The sequence below is a fragment of the Stegodyphus dumicola genome, chromosome 1 (assembly GCF_044657685.1).
Source record: "Stegodyphus dumicola isolate Sdum_Otavi_A_Nest chromosome 1, ASM4465768v1".
NCBI classification, from domain to species: Eukaryota; Metazoa; Arthropoda; class Arachnida; order Araneae; family Eresidae; genus Stegodyphus; species Stegodyphus dumicola.
Genome location: NC_140768.1, coordinates 183,695,359 through 183,715,089, shown reverse-complemented (window position 1 = coordinate 183,715,089; position 19,731 = coordinate 183,695,359). Strand labels below are relative to the sequence as shown.

At 35.6% G+C, this 19,731-nt stretch overlaps 1 protein-coding gene across 2 annotated transcripts in view; it reads right to left on the bottom strand.

The window, feature by feature from the left end:
• LOC146999404 (uncharacterized) overlaps window positions 1-19,731 on the bottom strand; it is a 532,534-nt gene that overhangs the window by 74,666 nt on the left and 438,137 nt on the right. For both annotated transcript variants that reach the window (XM_085823566.1, XM_085823560.1), the window contains exon 2: window positions 17,813-18,009. In XM_085823566.1, coding sequence (XP_085679692.1) covers window positions 17,813-17,998 — 186 coding nt within the window. In that variant the 5' untranslated portion in view covers window positions 17,999-18,009. The remainder of the gene's footprint in view (window positions 1-17,812; window positions 18,010-19,731) is intronic.

Below are 19,731 nucleotides of genomic sequence, written 5' to 3'. Positions count from 1 at the left end.
GAGGTAGTTGAGAATGCTCTGGTGATATTTATAAGGAAAGGTCTTTGTATGGCGTTTAGAGCTCGCACCTTTCTGATGGTGATAGGTATTGCACAAATAGCGGCTCCGTATGTGATGATCTTGTTAACCACGGTTGTAAGAATATTTTCATAATTTGGCGGTTCAAGCCCCATGAGTAACCACGCATTGTCTTCAGAGCTTGTGCTATTTCCATAGTGGTGAGTTTTTTGTTGTGTAAGTGCTAAATCCAATTGAACTTGTTATCAATGGTGAGGCCGAGGTAGTTAATCGTTTTCACGCATCGGATCCTGTGGTTGTCTATTTTAAATGTGGGATTTCAAATTATAGTTCGTCCTGGTTTGTGGACAATCAGTGCCTGCGATTTTTGGTGTGAGATCTTTAGATTTATTCTTTTGCATAGAGCGTTGAAAATTTGAAGGGTGCTATTGCAGTTCTCCTGGAGTTGTTCTCTGGAGCGGCCGTTGATGATGAAAGCAACATCGTCTGCAAATGCTACGATTTGTGTGTGGGCAGGCCAGTGATTGTCGATAATATGGTTAAAAGTGAAATTCCAGAGGTCCGCGCTCATACAAGATCCCTGTGGACATCCTCTTGCTTGTTGCTTTGTGATGACCGAGTTGTTGTGGAGTACTATGCTTTTTCTATTATGCAGGTAGTCAGCAGTTGTTAGATAGAGATTTCTTGGACATTGAAAGTCTCTGAGGGCCTGCTTGACAGCAGGCCATCAGAGGGAGTCAAAAGTGTTCTTCAGGTCGAGGCATAGCAACGCAGAGTGTAGCTGTTGGCCTTTGTTAACTTGGATTTGCGTTAGTGCTGTATCGATGGCATGAATGGTGGAGCTATTCGGTTTAAATCCGAATTTGCGAGAGCTGATTTTATTGTCCTTGAATACATGGTATTTCAGTCGGTTTATGAGGAGTCTTTCGAGTAATTTTCCAATAGCTGGTAGAAGATTGATTGGGCGGTACGAGCTTGGATCCTCTGTATTCTTGTTCTTCTTTGAGAAGAGCACTATTTGTCCAATTTTAAAACAATCGGGAAAACAGTGGTGAGCCAGACATTTGTTGTAAAACTTGAGCAGAATTTCTGGAGATGCTTTGTTGATGAGCTTAAGGACTTTGTTATTAATGCCGTCGGGGCCTGGTGCTTTCGCGTTGTTAAGGGATTTTACTATTTGAAGTATTTTCTTTCTTGTGAATAGAATGTCATCTGGTGTGCTTGGTGTTTGTGTGGATGCTCTTAGTTCTTTTTGCTCCGGTTTATCTTCTGCACTGTCGTCTTTCAAAAAGACTTGGTCCAGGATACCGTTGATGGTGGTGCTCGTGAGGTCCGTGCCATTACTTTGTGATGTATTGGTTGTTGCGTGGATTTGAGTTGGTTTATAAATCTTGGAAGTGGTCATTTTGTAAAAGGCTCCATAGGTAGTTTGATTTTTCACACAGTAGGTAGTCCAGAATTTTAGTTTTGCTTCAATTAGTTTCTTTTTGTAGATTTGCTTGTTAAAGTCGATCCATGCTGCTTTGCGTTCCTCATCGGTCGTTCTCCTTTTCATTTTTATTCTTAGAGCTTTGGTTTTTTGGCGCTCTGCTCGTAGTTTCTTGGTCCACCAGTTGGGCTTCGTGTTGTGGTTGACTGTTTTGACTTTAAGGGACGTATGGCTGATTTCTTGGATATGTTTGGTAAGACTTGTAGCATATGCATTAACTTCATCTTTGGAGTTGATACTTTGAATTTCATGGAGAATGATATGTGCTTTGGAGTTCAGAGCTTTAGCAAATTTCTTTTCTGCATTTCGGTTGATGCGATAACGTAGCGTTCGAGTGTGCGGAACCTCTAATACGATATCAAAAGTAATTATTTGATGGTCTGAGATGGACTCATATTCGCAAATACGACGATCCTGTTGATTAAGTGATGAGAAAAGAGTGTTAGGTCATGCCACCCTTTTCCGTTGATTGTGACAAAGGTTGGCGGGTCTTCTGGGGTATTGTGTAGTAAGAGGTTATGGGCGTTGATGAAATCTTCCATCTGCATGCCTCTAATGTTGTTACGGGGATAACCCCATAAATTGCTGTGGGCGTTAAAATCTAGAGATCCGTGGTTTGATTTCCTTCAAAGGCGTTTCTCATTTTTCCTCTCTCCAGCTTTAAAAATAACCTAATGTTCTCTACCGTGGCGCCCGAACTAAAACGGTGGTGGATGATGATTCTCCACACCCAGGATTTGGCGACTGATTCCCCTAAAAAACCCCAGTCGCCCCTTAAAAGAGGGGGTATATAAGGTATTTCTCCCTCCTTTGGGTGCCTTCGGGGTGTGGTGGTCCGCACGCTGGGCGCGCATTCCAGTGGTCCGTGGTTCGATTCCCGGAGAAGACGTTGCTCATTTTTCATTTCTCCTGCTTTAAAAATAACCTAATGTCTCTAAAAATCTTCCACCGATTATGGGCATCTGGAAGCCCTAATTTGGAATTTGAATTTGTTTTATTATCGATTTCATATTTTGTTTTTGATTAACAAGCTCAACGAACTCAAAGCGAGCAATGGCAACACTACGGAAAAAAGAAACATTTTTTATCTCCAGGTGCGAGACTGTGTATCGGAAATTCTGAATATATCCTCATCTTAAAGTTATTTTGCTATATTACTATTGAATTGAATTTTATAGTTTAAGTGCAAAGAACATGATATTTGATAAATAAAGATAACACAGAAAACGTTAAAAAAAGTTACTTCGTAATATAAAATCCGAAAACATTCAGATTTTTTAAAATTTTATAATTTTTGGGTTTATTTATTATGCGTTTTCATAGTCTTTTTATTTCTTAAATCTTAAATGGATTCCTATATGTTTAATTGCTTTACAATTTTTCAACATTTATCGTCTGTGTAAATGGTTGGTGTAATTGGGTAAAGAAGCTTGATGAGAAGTCGAGGGTTAGTTTGCAGACTGAAACACTGGAGTCTTGTTACATAAAATTAAATTCTCTCTACGAAGAATTCTATTTATTTTTAGCAGCTTGGAAGAAGTTTACATAAAATGTGACTATTTAATATTGTTTCATATTTCGTTTCGCATCTTATAATTATCATTACGCAAAGATTTGTTAAATAGCTGCAAAATAAATAAGATCTTTCAATTAATTTTGTTGTGAATGACATACATATCATATAAAAAGAAAATTTTACAATAGATTATGCTTCAAAAACTATTCGAATGCATTAATTTGCATGATTCAAAACAACCAGACAGACTGACTTCAGTCTTCATAACATGTGAGCTAATTTTATGGATACTCCGAAAGATCGTAAGGACGAATCCAAAATGCTACCTGCTTGTACAATGTTATATAAGATCAAAAATATACATGCGAAATTTTAATGTAGAGAACAGTGCATAACAAAATGGTTCAGAAAATTAGAGTTAGAAGGAAATATAGAAGGGAAAAGATCAAAGAGTGCGGAGAATTTGAAACTCTCCGAGTTTTTTTAATTATTATCAAATCTGCTTTGAAGTAGCTTTTTAATATGTATTAGGGAAGCAATAATATTTCTAAGAACGATTGGGAGAAACTCTGCGCAAGTAAACTTTGAAGATGACGATGAGTGAAGGTCAGAATGTAACTTTAATTTATGATTATTGATTGTAATATTATTATAATTTTCTAAAATATTTACATTTAGCTGTTTGTAAACAAGATTTATATTTTTTTGCAGCGTCATGTATTTACTATTTTTATTTATTTAGTACACTGGTGTGCAAAAATTAAGGACGAGACGGTTTTTTCAACATAACTTTGTACAAAAGCTTTCCAAATCAACACATTTAATACCGTAAGATCCCCAATACGTAAGGACATGAGTAATGTAAGCAACACTTACTAAAAGAGAAATCAGAGGGATAAAAAGAAGCTTTATTGAAAAAGTAGCATGGAGCGCAATGCGACTGAAGGCCGAAACATCCCTGTGATGGGTGTCCAGCAAGAAACATCCGGTCTTTAATAGGGGATATGATCTCCCCCTGACTGCTAGGCAGGTTTCACAGCGTCTGCCCATGCTGAGAATGAGGGTGTCAATGAATTGTTGAGGCATTGCTGCCCATTTGTCTTGCAGCGCCAATCGAAGCTCCGGAATCGTTACTGGTGGTAAGGTACGAACTTGCCAAGCGTCTGCCTAGAAAATCCCATACATGCTCGATGAGATTGAGATCCGGAGATCGTGCCGGCCAATCCATACGTTCAATATCCTCACTCTCTAAGAGGTGTTCGGCAGCTACTGTGCGATGACATGGTGCATTGTCGTCCATCAAAAGGAACTGCGGACCCATAGCGCCTCTAAAAAGACGCACATATGGAAGAAGAATCTCGTTACAATAACGGGTACCGTTGACTGAACCAGCGTCGAAGATGTGAAGGTCTGTACGACTACCAAGCATGCTGCCTCCCGAAACGAGAACACCGCCACCTCCATACCTGTCTCTTTCAATGATGTTCGAGGGATGATTGCGGCTTCCCCGCTCTCTCCAGATGAGTATGAGAATCGCTACTCAGACTGAATCTGCTCTCATCTGTAAAGAGTACTCGTCCCCATTCATTGTCTCTCCAATTCCCTGTATTCCCGGCACCACAGAGAACGCCTTCTCCGATGGGCAGGCGTTAGAGATACACACCGTACACGGCGTCGTGCAAACAGACCACCACCGTGGAGTCTTCTGGCCACGGTAAAACGCGATATCGGTCGTCCAGTCGCCTGTGTCGCTGTCTGCAGCCTGTTTCTTCTGGCCTGTAAGGCAATATGCCGGTCATCTGCGGGTGTGGTTCCTCGTGGACGACCACTACTAAACCCTCGGATAGCTGTTCCTGTAGTTTGAAATTGTCTCCAAAGTCGTGAAACGATGCTGTGAGCAATTCCGAACTCTGCAGCCACACTTGTCACACTGCGGCCTTCCTCCAACTTCCTAATGATTCGACCTCGGGTAAAAGCATCCAGATGTCGTCTAACAGATTGATTATTCGCCATTTCTCGCTGAGGCAGCAACTCGGTGTGATTTTAACTGCTATACGGCGTGCAATCTCTTTGCCAGAAATACTAAGCTTACATCGACAACATGCTTTATACTACTCAGACACTCCCCCATTACGTTTACCTGCATATCTGCGCATGTGCTACCGTACATCACCTTACTTTATCTCCTGATTGGTCTTTCTGTCCGCTATGTCTCTTCGTTCAGCTGATATGCTAATTTTTCGACTTAGTCCTTAATTTTTGCACACCAATGTATATTCTATATAATAATTTTATTGTGCATTTTTGTTTTATCGAATTATTGGTCATTTATTACGTTTGTGAAACTTTATTAGTCCCGAAGGATTTGAGTCCCGAAGGACTATTACTTTCGTTTTGGCATTTTGCGTCAGACTCCTATAAATGTCGGTTCACTTTTCAAACTGTTGCCACCAAATGTTAGTGTCCTGCATTATATTTGAAAAAATTAAATAATGAAAAATCTGCTTAAATGTACGTATATTTCTCGCATTGTGATAAAACAACGGTATCTAGAGCCATCCAATTTTAAATGACGTAATCCTACTGCGAATATGGGCATGTGGAAGCCCAAATTTGAAATTTGGATTTGGATTATTCAGTTATGGCAAAGCACACGAGGGCTATCTGCCTAAAGGGAGGGATGCCTTTCGTGGAGGACTTTCTAAGGGAAGCTTACTCGTATACACGTTACACATGGGGAAAACCACGAAAACGCCCATGCAGCCAGCCCGTTCGCGGGATTCGAATCTCAGACCGAACTACCAGCGTTCAGCGTCTTTACCGCTCGGCCGCTTTTGAAATTTGGAATTTGTTTTTTTTCGATTTCATATTTTGTAAACCTTTAACGAATTTTGAGTAACAAACTCAACGATTTCAAAGCGATTAATGGCAACACTCTACGGGGGGGGACATTCTTATCTCCAGCGAGGGGAACTGTGTGTCGGAAATTCTAAAGATATGCTCATTTTCAATTGCGACATTGCTATTAAACTAAATTTTATGGTTTAAGTGCTAAGAACGTGATATTTAACAAATAAAGGTAACACCAAAACGTTTAAAAAACACCCCTTTGGACGTAATTTAAAATCTGAAACATTTCAGATTTTTTTTAATTAATGTATTTACGTTATTATGATTTAAAAATTTACTTTTGTTTCGATTAATGTTATTCGATTTTATGAAGATTTTTAAATTCTCTGTCGATTGATATTTGAATTGTAAAAATAGTTCAAGTAGAACAAGGCAAAAATCCTTCCAAAGTGTCTTGGCAACAATCTGGGTCAGCAAGTTAGGGAACGTTTCATCAGCCTGGAGACATTTTTGAAGTTTCTTGAAAGCATATTTTCAAAATTCCAAAAGTGATTTTTCACCAAGCTTCTATAAGTATTTACATCTTCTCTTAAACAAATCTATAAATACTAGCTGTTAACAAATCCGCAGTCAGTGAGCCCAAAATTCAGTTTAGTTTTGAATTCCTTTGCGATTATTTTGCTTTAGAGTATCACGCAAGTAGTTATTTTGTTTAGACTTTGCTGTGTAAGTGATTTAATGATCTGCAATATTCCTTGCATGTTAAGGAAAATTTGCCTTATCTTCCGTTTTCTTTCTTGAGCTCATAGTTGTTTATTTTGATTTATAATATGTTAATTATTTCGATGCATTTTCAATTTTTTTCTTGTTCATCTGTAGTAGTTGTTAAGGAAATTTCTGCGAAACTGCAGGACGTAGTAATATTCTGCCTGTGGTGTTTATAACTAAATAATAGTCTCTGGATAATACAAAATAATAGTAATGGACTAAGTATTCATTAGGAAATTGAGATATTTAAAGAAAGATTTTTGTAGCAAAAATGGAATTCTAGTAGCTGCAGCAACTTTTAAGGTATTCTAATAGAGTAAAAAGAATTCATAATTCAGCCTGTTTTTGCAAGACAACAATTCAACCGACTCTTAGGGACTTAATAAATTAAAACTCACGATATGTCATACTTCTTGAAACAAAATCGCCTAATAAATGTAATAAAACTATTTCAATCACTAATATTAAGTTATGGGTTATAAATATGCACAATAATTAAAATTCATGTTCACGTTTTTCGTTTCTTAATACCTCCTTTTTTTAAACACTAGTAATTAGAACTAGTATTTTGGTTAGTTATATTTTTTTCATATTTAAAACTAAGGTTAAGGTTCGGTTTTTTTTAAATCTTCTTTTTTTAATACAATTCATTAGAACTATTTTGGCGATTTGTCAATAATTAAGACTAAAATTTACATTTTTATTTCTTAAAATCTCCTTTTTTTAATACAAACACATTCCGGCGTATAACGCAGCTATAATTTGAAACTACTGCTCTATTATTTTTTAGGTATATTCGCCGTATAAAGAGCACTCGTTTCTTCATGAAGAAACCTGAAAGATACACGTGCAATGTTCTATCTTTTGAAGTCATTCGTTCGAAGATTTTGCTCAGGTTGTCGAACAATGGCGTATTGAAATGAAGGGGAACAATACGTGTGTGGGGGGAAACGCTTGAGAGTGTAACTAATTCTGTAAAGGCTGTGGATTGCATTCAATGCAGATGGGCACAAAAATGTTATTCTATGGTTTCGAGAATAGGGGACAGAATTTAGGGTAAGACTGCCCTTCCGACCCGAATGAATTCTCAGAATTAAGAGTCAGATGTTTTCTCTTTTTGTAGTCATTTGAAGCCGAGATTTTGAAGTGAACATCGAAGGCTTTAGCAAATAGCATCTGCTTTAGTTGAAATACAGCTGATCTAATGTTCCTTTTAGTCGTAAATCCCTGACTCCTGACGAACGAAACAACACAGTGTTGGTTAGGCTCCTGACGAACGAAACAACACAGTGTTGGTTTCAACCGCAAAGTCGTACAGTTTTCGATAGAAAATGCATATCGCACTGCAGGAAGGATGTTTGCTATTGGTGAAAGATGGAAAAAAGATGATTAGTCAGATCAGCTGATTAGACGGATCAGAGCAATAATAATGATTAGGATGAAACAAAATTCGATGATGTGCTGAAGGCATAGAAGAACATGATGAACATAACTAACGTTGTAAGGTATTTCTCCCGCTTTTTTAACATGCCTTCGTGGTATAGTGGTCAGCACGCTCGGTGCGAATTCGAGAGGTCTATGGTTCGAGTCCCGGCGAGGGCATTGCTCATTTTTCATCTCTCTTGCTTCCAAACCTAATGTCTACACATAACCTAATGTCTCTACAACATTTCATGTTATCCGATAATGAAAAATTATATGAAGTGATATACCTTGTTTAAATTTACAAGGTATATCACTTCTTTTGAATGAAAAGCTTTTAAATGCATATACAAATTTAATATTTGTACACTGATTTTTTTTGCCTTATTTTTAATCTATCTTTTTTATATCCACCGTATAGAGCCCACGTGGAAATTTCGATCTTATTTTTTGTATAAAAAGTGCGTGTTATACGCCGAAATATACGGTAATTAGAACTATCATTGTCTTTACCCAGATAGGAAAAGAATTATCTATGATGATGCTACAGTAATTCAGAAAATTACATTGAGAAATATTGTCGATACTAGGTGACATAGTATCAGATTAAGCAATTTTTCATTTTAACACTTTTTTCTTTGTTTCTCAATTATTATACCTCCTTATTTATTTCTTAATTATTATGATCAGAAAAATGGTTCATTACTTATAATACTCATATTTATCTCTATCCAGGATTTATATATTCCTATGTACTATGTAAGCGAGTCAAATGTCCTTTCATGTGAAAGGATATGCATAGTCCACATTATTAATTGTTAAAATCTTTGAAGCTGAATGGACACTGAATATTGAAGCTGGTGTATGGTAATGAATGGAGTTTTGAAATTTCCATGGATTGCAATGAAGGGATATTTCTCCTATTGGTACATATTAAGCTACTGTCTACTAACAAAGAAACATACCTACTCTTCCTTTATGTAGAGAAAATAATCAGTGCGAAACTCTGTGGGAAATTTTCTTAATGATAAACATTCCGAATTAATATTTTGAAATAATACCTTAAATGTAAGTTCTCCTAAACATGTTTACATTTTTTAATTTTAAAGAAACTGTTCAAAATCTGATTGTTCATTTTTGTCTGAACCTGCAATGTTTACGTGAGAAATGTAAGCATTCTGTTTCTTCGAATTTCATCGGAACTTCCAAGAAACTGCCATGAGTGTAGAATAAATAACAGAGGTCCATATGTTTCCTTTCTAGCATCGCAAATGAAATTTAAAGTTAAGACACAATAACACGTCGAAAAAATACTAATTCAGAAGTCACTGGATTTTCTAGAGGCATTTCACATTCAAAAAAATCTTTCAGTTCTAGTTAACGATCCTAATTCCAATCCATCTTTGCTTTCGGCCTTTAAAGAAATTATGTTTTAGTTCTGGTTTCATCAACAGATGGCACCACTAGCTCATTTTTTGTCCAGGCTTTCTTATCTTATCTAATCATTATATCCTATCTCGTTCATTTACGCTTTTGCAGCTGAGGATGGTAGTTCGGTAAAACCATCGAAACTAATCCTGTGAAAATTTGAAAATATAACGCGGATTTTTGTTGTTTGACTTCTGATTTAGAAATTTAAAGTGTTAACAAAAAACTGCGAGGTGCAAGGACGAATAGAAGACAAAATTTGGCACTCTACACTACAGTCACTGTAACAGGTTAAGAAATGGTCTGGTGATAAGGTTAAGGAAAAAGGAATCGTATTTTATTTGAAAAGATTATTACACAGCAACAGGAGAACAACAACACATGAAGAGTAGAGACTGTGTCAGAGACATTTTATGTGTACACCACAAAGCCACAGAAACGGAATGAAACAACACATGGGACTAAGATCACATGTGTTTTCCTTTTTCTTAAAATCTGTCGTTTGCCGATCTGTTATATGGCATTGCACAGATGCCGTATTGCTGCCAATGGCTTCAATTTGAATATATTTAACTTTATAATATGTAATAACAAAATTGTTAATACTTGTTATTATTAGTATTTTGACTATTAACTGTCAAATAATGCAAAACATAACTTGGGACACTTTGTACAGAAAATTCTTGAAAAAGTAGCTACTAGATTCTTTTCAATAAAATGTTGATCTTAGACATGGGCTTCGATCTTGGACATGGACATAAAGAAAAGCATAGAATTTTCTGAAAACAGTTCCAGCAAAGGATAATGGAAAGTTCTTTAGGTGTAAAATTGTAAGTTTATACGATTCTTGTATAACAAAATTTCCAGTTAGCACAATTCTTATAGTATTTAACATCTATTTAAGGCATTAAGTGTTTCATATCTTAAGGTACAAAATCCGAAGATAATTCAAAAGCAAACTTACTCAAAATGTTTTTTATGAGGAACATATAAAAAGTTATATTTTAAATTCATGCAATCAACTTAACCTTTATGCTGAAAATACTTTTCATAAAATTCTCTACCTTATTTCGGCCAACACTATAACTGGAAGCGCCATACTAATTCCGAGTTCCATACTCAAGGACCCCATTCCGGATGTGAATTCCTGGGGTATTTATAGGATTCCTTGCTAGTGTGGTTTAATTTACATTGTCCACTTACTACTGAATTCCATACTCCTTTTCCACCAACGGATAGGACTGCCTTTAGTCGTTTTTTGATTAAGCAACGGCATCAAGTCAAAAAGATAGTCCGTTTAATTGACAAACTGATGATTCTGGGACTTGATCTTTGTGCCTTATAATATCGACCTATGATTCAACTTCTTCAACTGCTTGTATATATTATAACCCATCTACTTTTATGCTCTGAAGTGTTTGTAACCATTGTAATCTATTATAATCCATCTGTTATAAGTCGCTGTGTATAGCAGCAGTCAAATATTTGTATATTCTCTCTCAGCATCTTTTTCTAAGTGCAATGAGGTAATATTGTCTATAACAGTTGTCCCTGTACCTATGGTACATTTAATACCAGGTGCTGTATAGTATCTGTATATATTGCATTTGCCTATTTACCAATGAATAATAATGTTAACTTTTGCATAGGCACATTTATTATCAAGTGCTGTTAGATATCTGTATATATTGAATTTGCATAATTATCTGTTGCATATGTATTGTCCTAATAGTCTCTTTGTTGTCCATAGCAGCTATCAATGTACTTATGGTACATTTTTTCCCAGGTGATGTTAAATATCTGAATATATTAAATCTGCATATTTACCTATGAATAATAATATTATTGTCTATATTTTTATCTTTTGCCCATGTATTATCATACATATAACTGTCTGTATTCCCTCATAATGCACTATGATAATATCTACATTGAACGTATTTTGCGTTTTTCACTGTATAATAGTATATAATATCTTGGCATATCTAGTTGGGCGTATTAATGGTACATTGTTTGCCAGTTGCTGTTAAACATCGGTATACCATATACTTGCATATTTGGCTATACATTATACTGTTACTGTCTTCTTTTCATCAATTGCCCATGTAATATCATACATTTAATTCTCTGTGTAATAATAACACTGAATGTATTGGGGTCACTAGAGATTCTCATTGTATAATATATCCAACCATTATCCATTGTTTTAAATATATCCATTGTATTTATACCAACATTGTATGTATTTTGTGTTTTTCACGGTATAATATATGTTCATAATTTGTGGCATACTTAAGTCTATATTTCATCCTTTGCAAATGTATAGTAACACATTTAACTGTCTGCATCAATTTATTTGCTGCATAAGGATCACATGTGTCATGACAATTTCAAATGTATATTTGTGTTACCAACACTGAATGTATTTTATATTTTTATTGTATAGTATTGTATAGTATCTACTGCATCGTATCGTATTGTGGTACTGTATAGTATCTTATATCAGTTGGCTTTATACAGGTCAAATATGTTAATTTTTATTCATTATAATCGTTTAATTAGCTTTTGTATTGTATTGTATTGTAGTATTGTATGGTATCTTATATTAGTTATCTTTTATGCAGGTAACTGCATCAATTCATTTGCTGCATTAGGATCACTGGTGTTATGACAATTTTAAATACATTTTTGTGTCACCAACACTGAATGTATTTTGTATTTTCATCACTAGTGTCATGACAATTTTAAATGTATTTTTGTGTCATCAACACTGAATGTATTTTGTATTTTCATTGTATAGTATTGTATAGCATCTACTGTATCGTATTGTATTGTGGTACTGTATCTACTGTATCGTATTGTATTGTATAGTATCTTATATCAGTTGGCTTTTAGTACAGGTTAAATATGTTAATTTTTTTTGTATTGTATTGTATTGTATTGTAATATTGTATAGTATTGTATGGTATCCTATATTCGTTAACTTTTATGCAGGCTAAATATGTTATTTTTATTCCTCATAATCGTATAATTAGCCTTATTGCATGTTTTTCCCACAATACCACGTGATCAATTGTATTGTACCGCTATTGCATTCTGTTACTAAGTTTGGTACGAATCCTGTACCATAATTGCTAGTAACCAATGTATCGACCTTTGTATATCTTAAACACAGTTGCATACTAAATATATTTTGTATAACGTATTCCTTTTTCCTAACTATTTTTGTATTATAGGGATTGAATGCGTATCGAGATCAAATTATATTGTACGCTACCTACTTCTTCTGTATCACATCACTACCTGCGGTATTGTAACATGACTTTGTCATAGCGAATATCTAGTTTATTACACTGACTTTCAATATGTTGCTTTGTCAAATATATGTACTTGGCTATGCAATGTATCCCGATCCAGTTGTTAGTCTTCTGAATTAAGTCGAATTCTGAATGCTTTACGCATTTCCCATGTATCAGTACTTTTAGTCACACACTGATGGCTATTGTATTCTTTTATTTTTATTTCTTTTGGTATATCCTCTGTGTATTGCTGTAATCATTTACATTCATTATGTCACTATGGTCTCTATTTTTATGTTATATTGTCATTAAGTCTAATTCTACTGTCTATATTTTACTCATTGTATATTATTGGGCTGCCCAACATCAGACTGTACTTTAGCTTATGTATATTCTATATTTGTGTGTATTACACCTTTGTAAAATTTTTGCAAAACTCCCCCTTTTTGGCCCCGCATGCTTTTGTTATTTTATTTAATAAATGTGGGGCCTGGGCGGTTGTTGGGACTGTCTTTCGTGGGCATTTGGTCTGTTGGACTGCCCCGGGTTGAATTTGGCTCTGGGTTTGGGCGCCTGGTGCGTGGCGTCTTGTGATTCCTCTTTAGGCTCCAGATATAGGTGGACGTGGTGCTATACCGATTAACCTTTTGGTAAAGGGACAGTGCCCACGTCCTCCGTTGCTTATCGCTTAATTTACATTGGCCAGACTAAGAGAGCCTTAAAATTTCGCGTGAAGGAACATGAGGCATATGTTAGAAAAAAAAAGAAACACAGAAATCCTCTGTTGAAAATTGTTGATCCGAAAATCACACCTTCAATTTTTCTGCTGCCAAAATTATTCAAAAAACATCTTCCATTGGAGAACTGGATTTTCTAAAGGAATTTCACATTCAAAAAAATCTTTCTGTTCTAGTTAACGATCCTAATTCCAATCCATCTTTGCCTTCGGCCTTTAAAGAAATTATGTTTTGCTTCCGGTTTCATCAACAGATGGCGCCACTAGCTTATTTTATGTCCAGGCCTTCTTATCTTACCTAATCATTATCTCGTTCATTTGCGCTTTTGCAGCTGAGGATGGTGGTTCGGTAAAACCATCTAAACTAGTCCTGGGAAAATTTGAAAATATAACGCTGATTTTTGTTGTTTGACTTCTGAATTAGTATTTGTTCGGCGTGTTATTGTGTCCTGTGAAAGAGCATAACACCAAAACATATTAACAATGAAACAATTGAATCAAAGCAGACCAAACAAGTACACTGTGATAATGATGGTTAACACAAACCAGATGATTTGAGGGGAAACAACACAAGGAAACGTATGCATCGAAGAAATAGTAAGGAAACAAATTACATGTAGCGAGTCGAAGAATGTAAAAAAAGTGTTCTATTATAATGAATGAAAGCGCTGGACATGGGGTAGGAGTTCTGTGCTGTGCTGCTATACCCGTGAGAATCTTTTGGCGCAAGATCGTGTAGTTTAGCGTCTAGAGGAGACTGCATGTGGTTTAACGTGACTGAGAAAGTACTAGTGACTGATAGGACTCAGTCAATCGTATCACGTGCATTATTGTTATGGTGGATACAAGCAAACCACACTGGGATCAAGGCTTGTTTTATAAAGTTATAAGTCTTATAAGGATTCTGATATCTGCTGACCTTGAAAAAACGGTCAAGGATCCCTTACCGACCGCATAGTTAAATATATAAAAAGGTTTTGCAGCAGCATAATAGTAAAGAATGTAGTTAAATAGATAATTTTGTATTTCTTGTGTATTCTAACTTTAATGCTTCGATGCAGTGTTTTCAGAAAGTTATTAGGAAATGTGAGCTCACTGGCAGGCAAGACATCAAAAACCTCTGAATATTGATAGTTCGACTGGGAACAAACCCTGCCAATCTTCTGCCTGCATGGTAATTTTTGTAGTGCTTCGCATGTGTAACGTAAATGCGAGGCAGATTTTCATAGAAAGTCCTCCACGAAAGTATCTATCCTCGTAGGCAGGTAGCTTTCACCTGCTTTGCCGTATTCAAATTCTTATCACTAAATACAGCAGAAAAAATAAGATATTTGCAGTTTTTAACCCTTTGCGGCACAGTGTGTCCGGTCTGGACACACCTAAAAATATCCTTCTGTACGCACAGAAAAATTGAATGAAAAAGAATTTATAGGTTACTATAGGTTACTCTGAACCTTTTTCATTTATAGTAGATGGCAGCTCAACACAAACCAGTACATATATTTTAACCATGTTTAGCTTTTTAAGACCCTCATGTTTCAAAGAAATCTTCCAGATTTTTTTAGGGTATAAAAGGAATTGTTTGAAAAGAAATTTCCATGTTATTTTTTGGCTGTATGCTAATCTCCTTATTCTATATTAGTTTAAAATTTTTACCTTGAAATCTTGCCTAAAATCAAACGCCGAACCCTAGGTGTCCCAGACCGGGCTCACCGATAATCTAGGACAACAGAGAGTCTGTATTTTTGTTTCTTCGCATCTCATCGGCCAGTTAATTGACAATAATGCTCGTTTCAGCACTCTTTTCGAAGCTCTATTCAATCAGTGTGCCTACTTTGGGCACATCCACAGAACTAAAACGATAAGTGCTATCTTCACAAAATTTTACTTGTGTACTCTTCTAGGCCTAATTCCTTCTGCCTACCTTTTTTTTTCTTTCTTTATTTTTTTTAATAAAAACTGCGACTTTAAAAGGTAGCGTGCGGGAAAGGGTTAAAATACATTTCGTTGTTTTCAGCTACAAATCAAGAATGTAAAAACTGTGCAAATATCGTACAAATTACTTTGTATGTTTTTATAGGAAAAACGGAATTTGCAAAGTACCAATTTTCAGCTCAACGTAAAAAAGATTAACATTGTTACGTGCGTATGGATTTGTAATACATTGCACAGAGAGCCGATGGTAGCTTGATAAAATTTATTTTCCCAAAAGAAACACTTTATAGTTCTGGAACTTCAACAAAATTACTCGTATAGTTCTCCTTAGTACAATCAGTGACAGGGCACAATCAGTAGCTACCACTTTAAACTACTAATAAAGTAAATACAACTCACTGCAAAACACTTCTAAATAGCGACGCACGAAAATCTCTTTACATTGAAGAGACCTTATGCTGATTGAAGGCTTCCTCGCGTGTGAAGTATGATTCAGCCGTGAACAATACGTACGGCAGCAAATGCGATACCTGTAGCACTCCGTTGCAGGAACCATATAGCAAACTTCTTTCCGGAGTGAATGATTCTCAGGGTCTAATAACTGCACACGATGAAGTCGGCCTGCTCTCATTTGGTTTGTTGAGAAGTATCCTACAGGCGATTGACTGAGATAAATCCACTTGTTGGGCTATTGCGTGAGTACTCGTACTTGGATTGTCTTCTACCAGATGTAAGACCGCCTCCTTATTGTCAGGTGTCCTCGTCGTTCGCTGTCGATTCATTGTAATTCCTGTTAAACACATTCTCTTCACACTTGTGAAGGTCGTGTGATGTGGAGCACGCCTGTTCGGTTACCATTCCTAATATAACCGCAGGGTGGCGTATCCGTTACAATCCGCAGCAGTTCTATACACGATCAGCATGTCGACCAGTACATCACATAGTTTGAATACGCGTTCATCCTACTATAGTTCGACCTTCTCAAGCGCGACCCTGACTGGCATTCTGCCAAAACACATAGACTCGTCGAAAAGGAGTGTTTTTACTTGCTGCGACGTGAAAGTAAACTTCTTCTCCGGAAGAAGAATCTTCTCCGGAAAGAGCTATGCTGGAGGAAAAAAAAGTCCCCATCCTTCCACCCTATTTTGAGAATAATTCAGTCCGAATGGCGCATGCGTGTTTGCGCTCATGATCGCCGATGAGGCGGTCGAACTATACCTCGAGAAATGTATCGCAAACGACGACTTCCAGCAGGATCGTTGTTCACGCAACCTTCCGTTCAGCGCCATCTGCCGCAAGACTGCCGGGAGGAATCTTCCAGAACGTAAGGAATTCCATGTAGCACCTTTGTCGTAATTTCGAACACCTGTTGTAGTACAACCTTTCGATAAAATATTTTCTGTCTCATTAATGTGTTGTTGTTTCTGTTCTTTTTTTCTATTTCTTCGCACCATAGCTCGCAACTACGGCATTTGCGATCCTGCATTTCTATGTGCTTACGAGTCGTCTCTGTACCCCCTACACACCCTGCAAGTTTGTCGGTCTGGTAGCAAATCATCTCCGTATGTACTAGTACAGTTGAGTGTGTTACATATACGTCCATCTAAATGACTCATGAAAATCGTGCCTGAAATTCGAGATTTGGGACCCTCTACGTAAATGAAATATTTATAGAAATTTAAAGTTACGTTTTCCTTTGTTCAATGTTTTCTGTTCTTTCTTTTCATGAGATTCTAAGAATGGTGAACAAGATAGTGTAAATAAGTTTAGAAGTAATATTTTAGTTACATAAGCTGTGCTTCACGTTACGAGATTACATGAGTTGCAGTTCATAAGGCGAAATTTTTGGTCTCAAAACTTTTAAAGAAATTTTATGATGACCATACAGCAAATACAGAAGCATCTGTTTGGCAAAGTAGATGAAATGGGTCCAAAATTAATGTTTCTTATGAAGCAAATGAAACTCCACAACATGTTACAAACACTTAATAAAACACTATAAAACTAATTTAATATTAAACGCGATGAAACTTTGAGGTGGGTGAGACTATTTTAAATTCCTTCCCTACTGTGGATAGGGCAGTGTCCTAAAATAGTTTAAAAATGTTAAGTAAAGCATAAAAGTTTAAAACACTCCTTGAGCAGCTATGCACTTGCTTTAAATATAAATAAAATAAATAAATATTAAATATAAAAATACTTGGTGAGATACATAAATAATCAAAAATAAATTAAAGAGGCATTCCTAATTTAATGAACATCTAATTTAAGGGTAATTTTTATTACTGATAATCTCTAAATTCGTGTTTTACTATGTAGACAAAAAACTCGAATAAAAGTTTAATACTTACATCTATCTCTAGTCCCTGCAGAGGAAAAAACTGGTTGGGTGGTTTATCACTGGGCACGTACCGGAAGAATTCCAGGTCGTCCCTGTACCACTTGATGGAATAGAGGGTGTCCGCCTCCAGATCGAAGACGCATGTCAGTGTCGTCTCCTCACCCGCCACGACGAGCTGAGGAACCTCCAGAGCCATTAGCTTAAGACCTGTCATATAATTGATATCGGATGAATGTTCCTTCTCTCTCTGTTAGCTTAGCTTATTTATATCTATTACGTCTATGTTAATAATATCGAGAATAAATACCAGCTATATTTCATGTATCCAAGTTATTCGGTTGGGACATTACAGAAATTTTAGTAATGAAAAGGCGTCTGGACAGAAAAAAAAAATTATGAAAACTCAATCATTTTTATTTTTCTTATTATTTAAATACACGTAGTCAAAAACATTTATATTACCGTTAAATATAATTATGTGCATAATTAACTAAGCCAGATTTTCATCTTAATTTAAAGAAATATGTGTATGTTCAAATAATTTATGTATTTAGCATTTTTGAAACCTCTTCCGTGACTAGTTGGTATTTAAACAGCCATACTGCCATGTTAAATAGTTGTCATATAGATAGCCTTTGTGTATTTAAAGCAAAATTATTTTTAGGCTTTTTTATGAAACTTATTAAAACATTTTCCTTGTTTGTGTCCCTCACATTTTCTTTAGACTGTAAAAATTATTGTAAATAAATACAGGAATTATATACATGGTATATGAACAAAAGTATAAAAGTATATTAAATTACAGAGTATGGTATAAGCACATAAATAAAAATTAGAAATATCGCCTAAAGTTAGGCACGTTTCTTACATATGCTTATTTTTCCCCTCCATTTAGTCTATAAAATATGTACACTGCGAAAAACAATAAAACAGTTCTATATTTCCTGTTCTAATACTGGACCGATTGAAGAAATTAAAATTACGTTTTCGATGTCTCGAAAGCGCAACTTAGGATATATATTAGATTTATACACAGACATTTCTCTAACACAGGTATTTTGATATAAAATCGGACTTTTTCTGAAATAACATACCAATGTTTTTCCATATTTCGATTCTACGATTCAATTTATGGCTATATATTAAATTTTGTAATTTTCGGTATTATCACTCATAATAAATGCTACAAATTTCAAAACGCGTCTCAATATAAATTCCCGTATGTATTAAAAAATTTTGAATAGAAAACTCTAATTTTTGCAGGTGTTCCTAGAAATGCATCTACTTTAAGATGATGTTACAAATTTTATAGGTTATAGTACAAAAATGTTTTCTAAACATTTATAAAAAATATTTAAAAACAAAAATTTTTAAAATAAATCATAACAATATGCGAATTATATTTGTATTAAGCCTAAATTTCGAATTCTGGAAGAAAGAATCAAGTAAGTTTAATAAAAAAAATCTGATGTGTACACCTCATGACTTCCTTGTACGGAATATTAAAGTGTACTCATTTTTTCTTGCATTTCGTTTAAACTTATTGGATTGAATTAAATCTAGTTCGCCGACAGCGCATAAACCACAATAGAATAAATGAATTCTTTAAAATTCACTCTATTTGTTTATCATAGCGACACTCTGGCGCTATGTTCACTTAACATTATTATATTTCGTTCATATTATAAGACTTAAACAGCCGAGCTATTGCAGGTGCATTGTTGCCGGTTCCTTAAATTAAGCCCAAGGGCACATACCTAATAAATTCAGGAAATGGAAAACATCTCGGATGAGAAAACGGAGAAAGGAAAAGTGAGATGGGTACCAAAAGAAAAAAGGCCAAATGCATGTAGCCTGTGAACGGAACTTGACAAGATGAAGAAAATCCGAAAGGATCCTTCACAATTCAGAGAAACGACAAATGCAAAA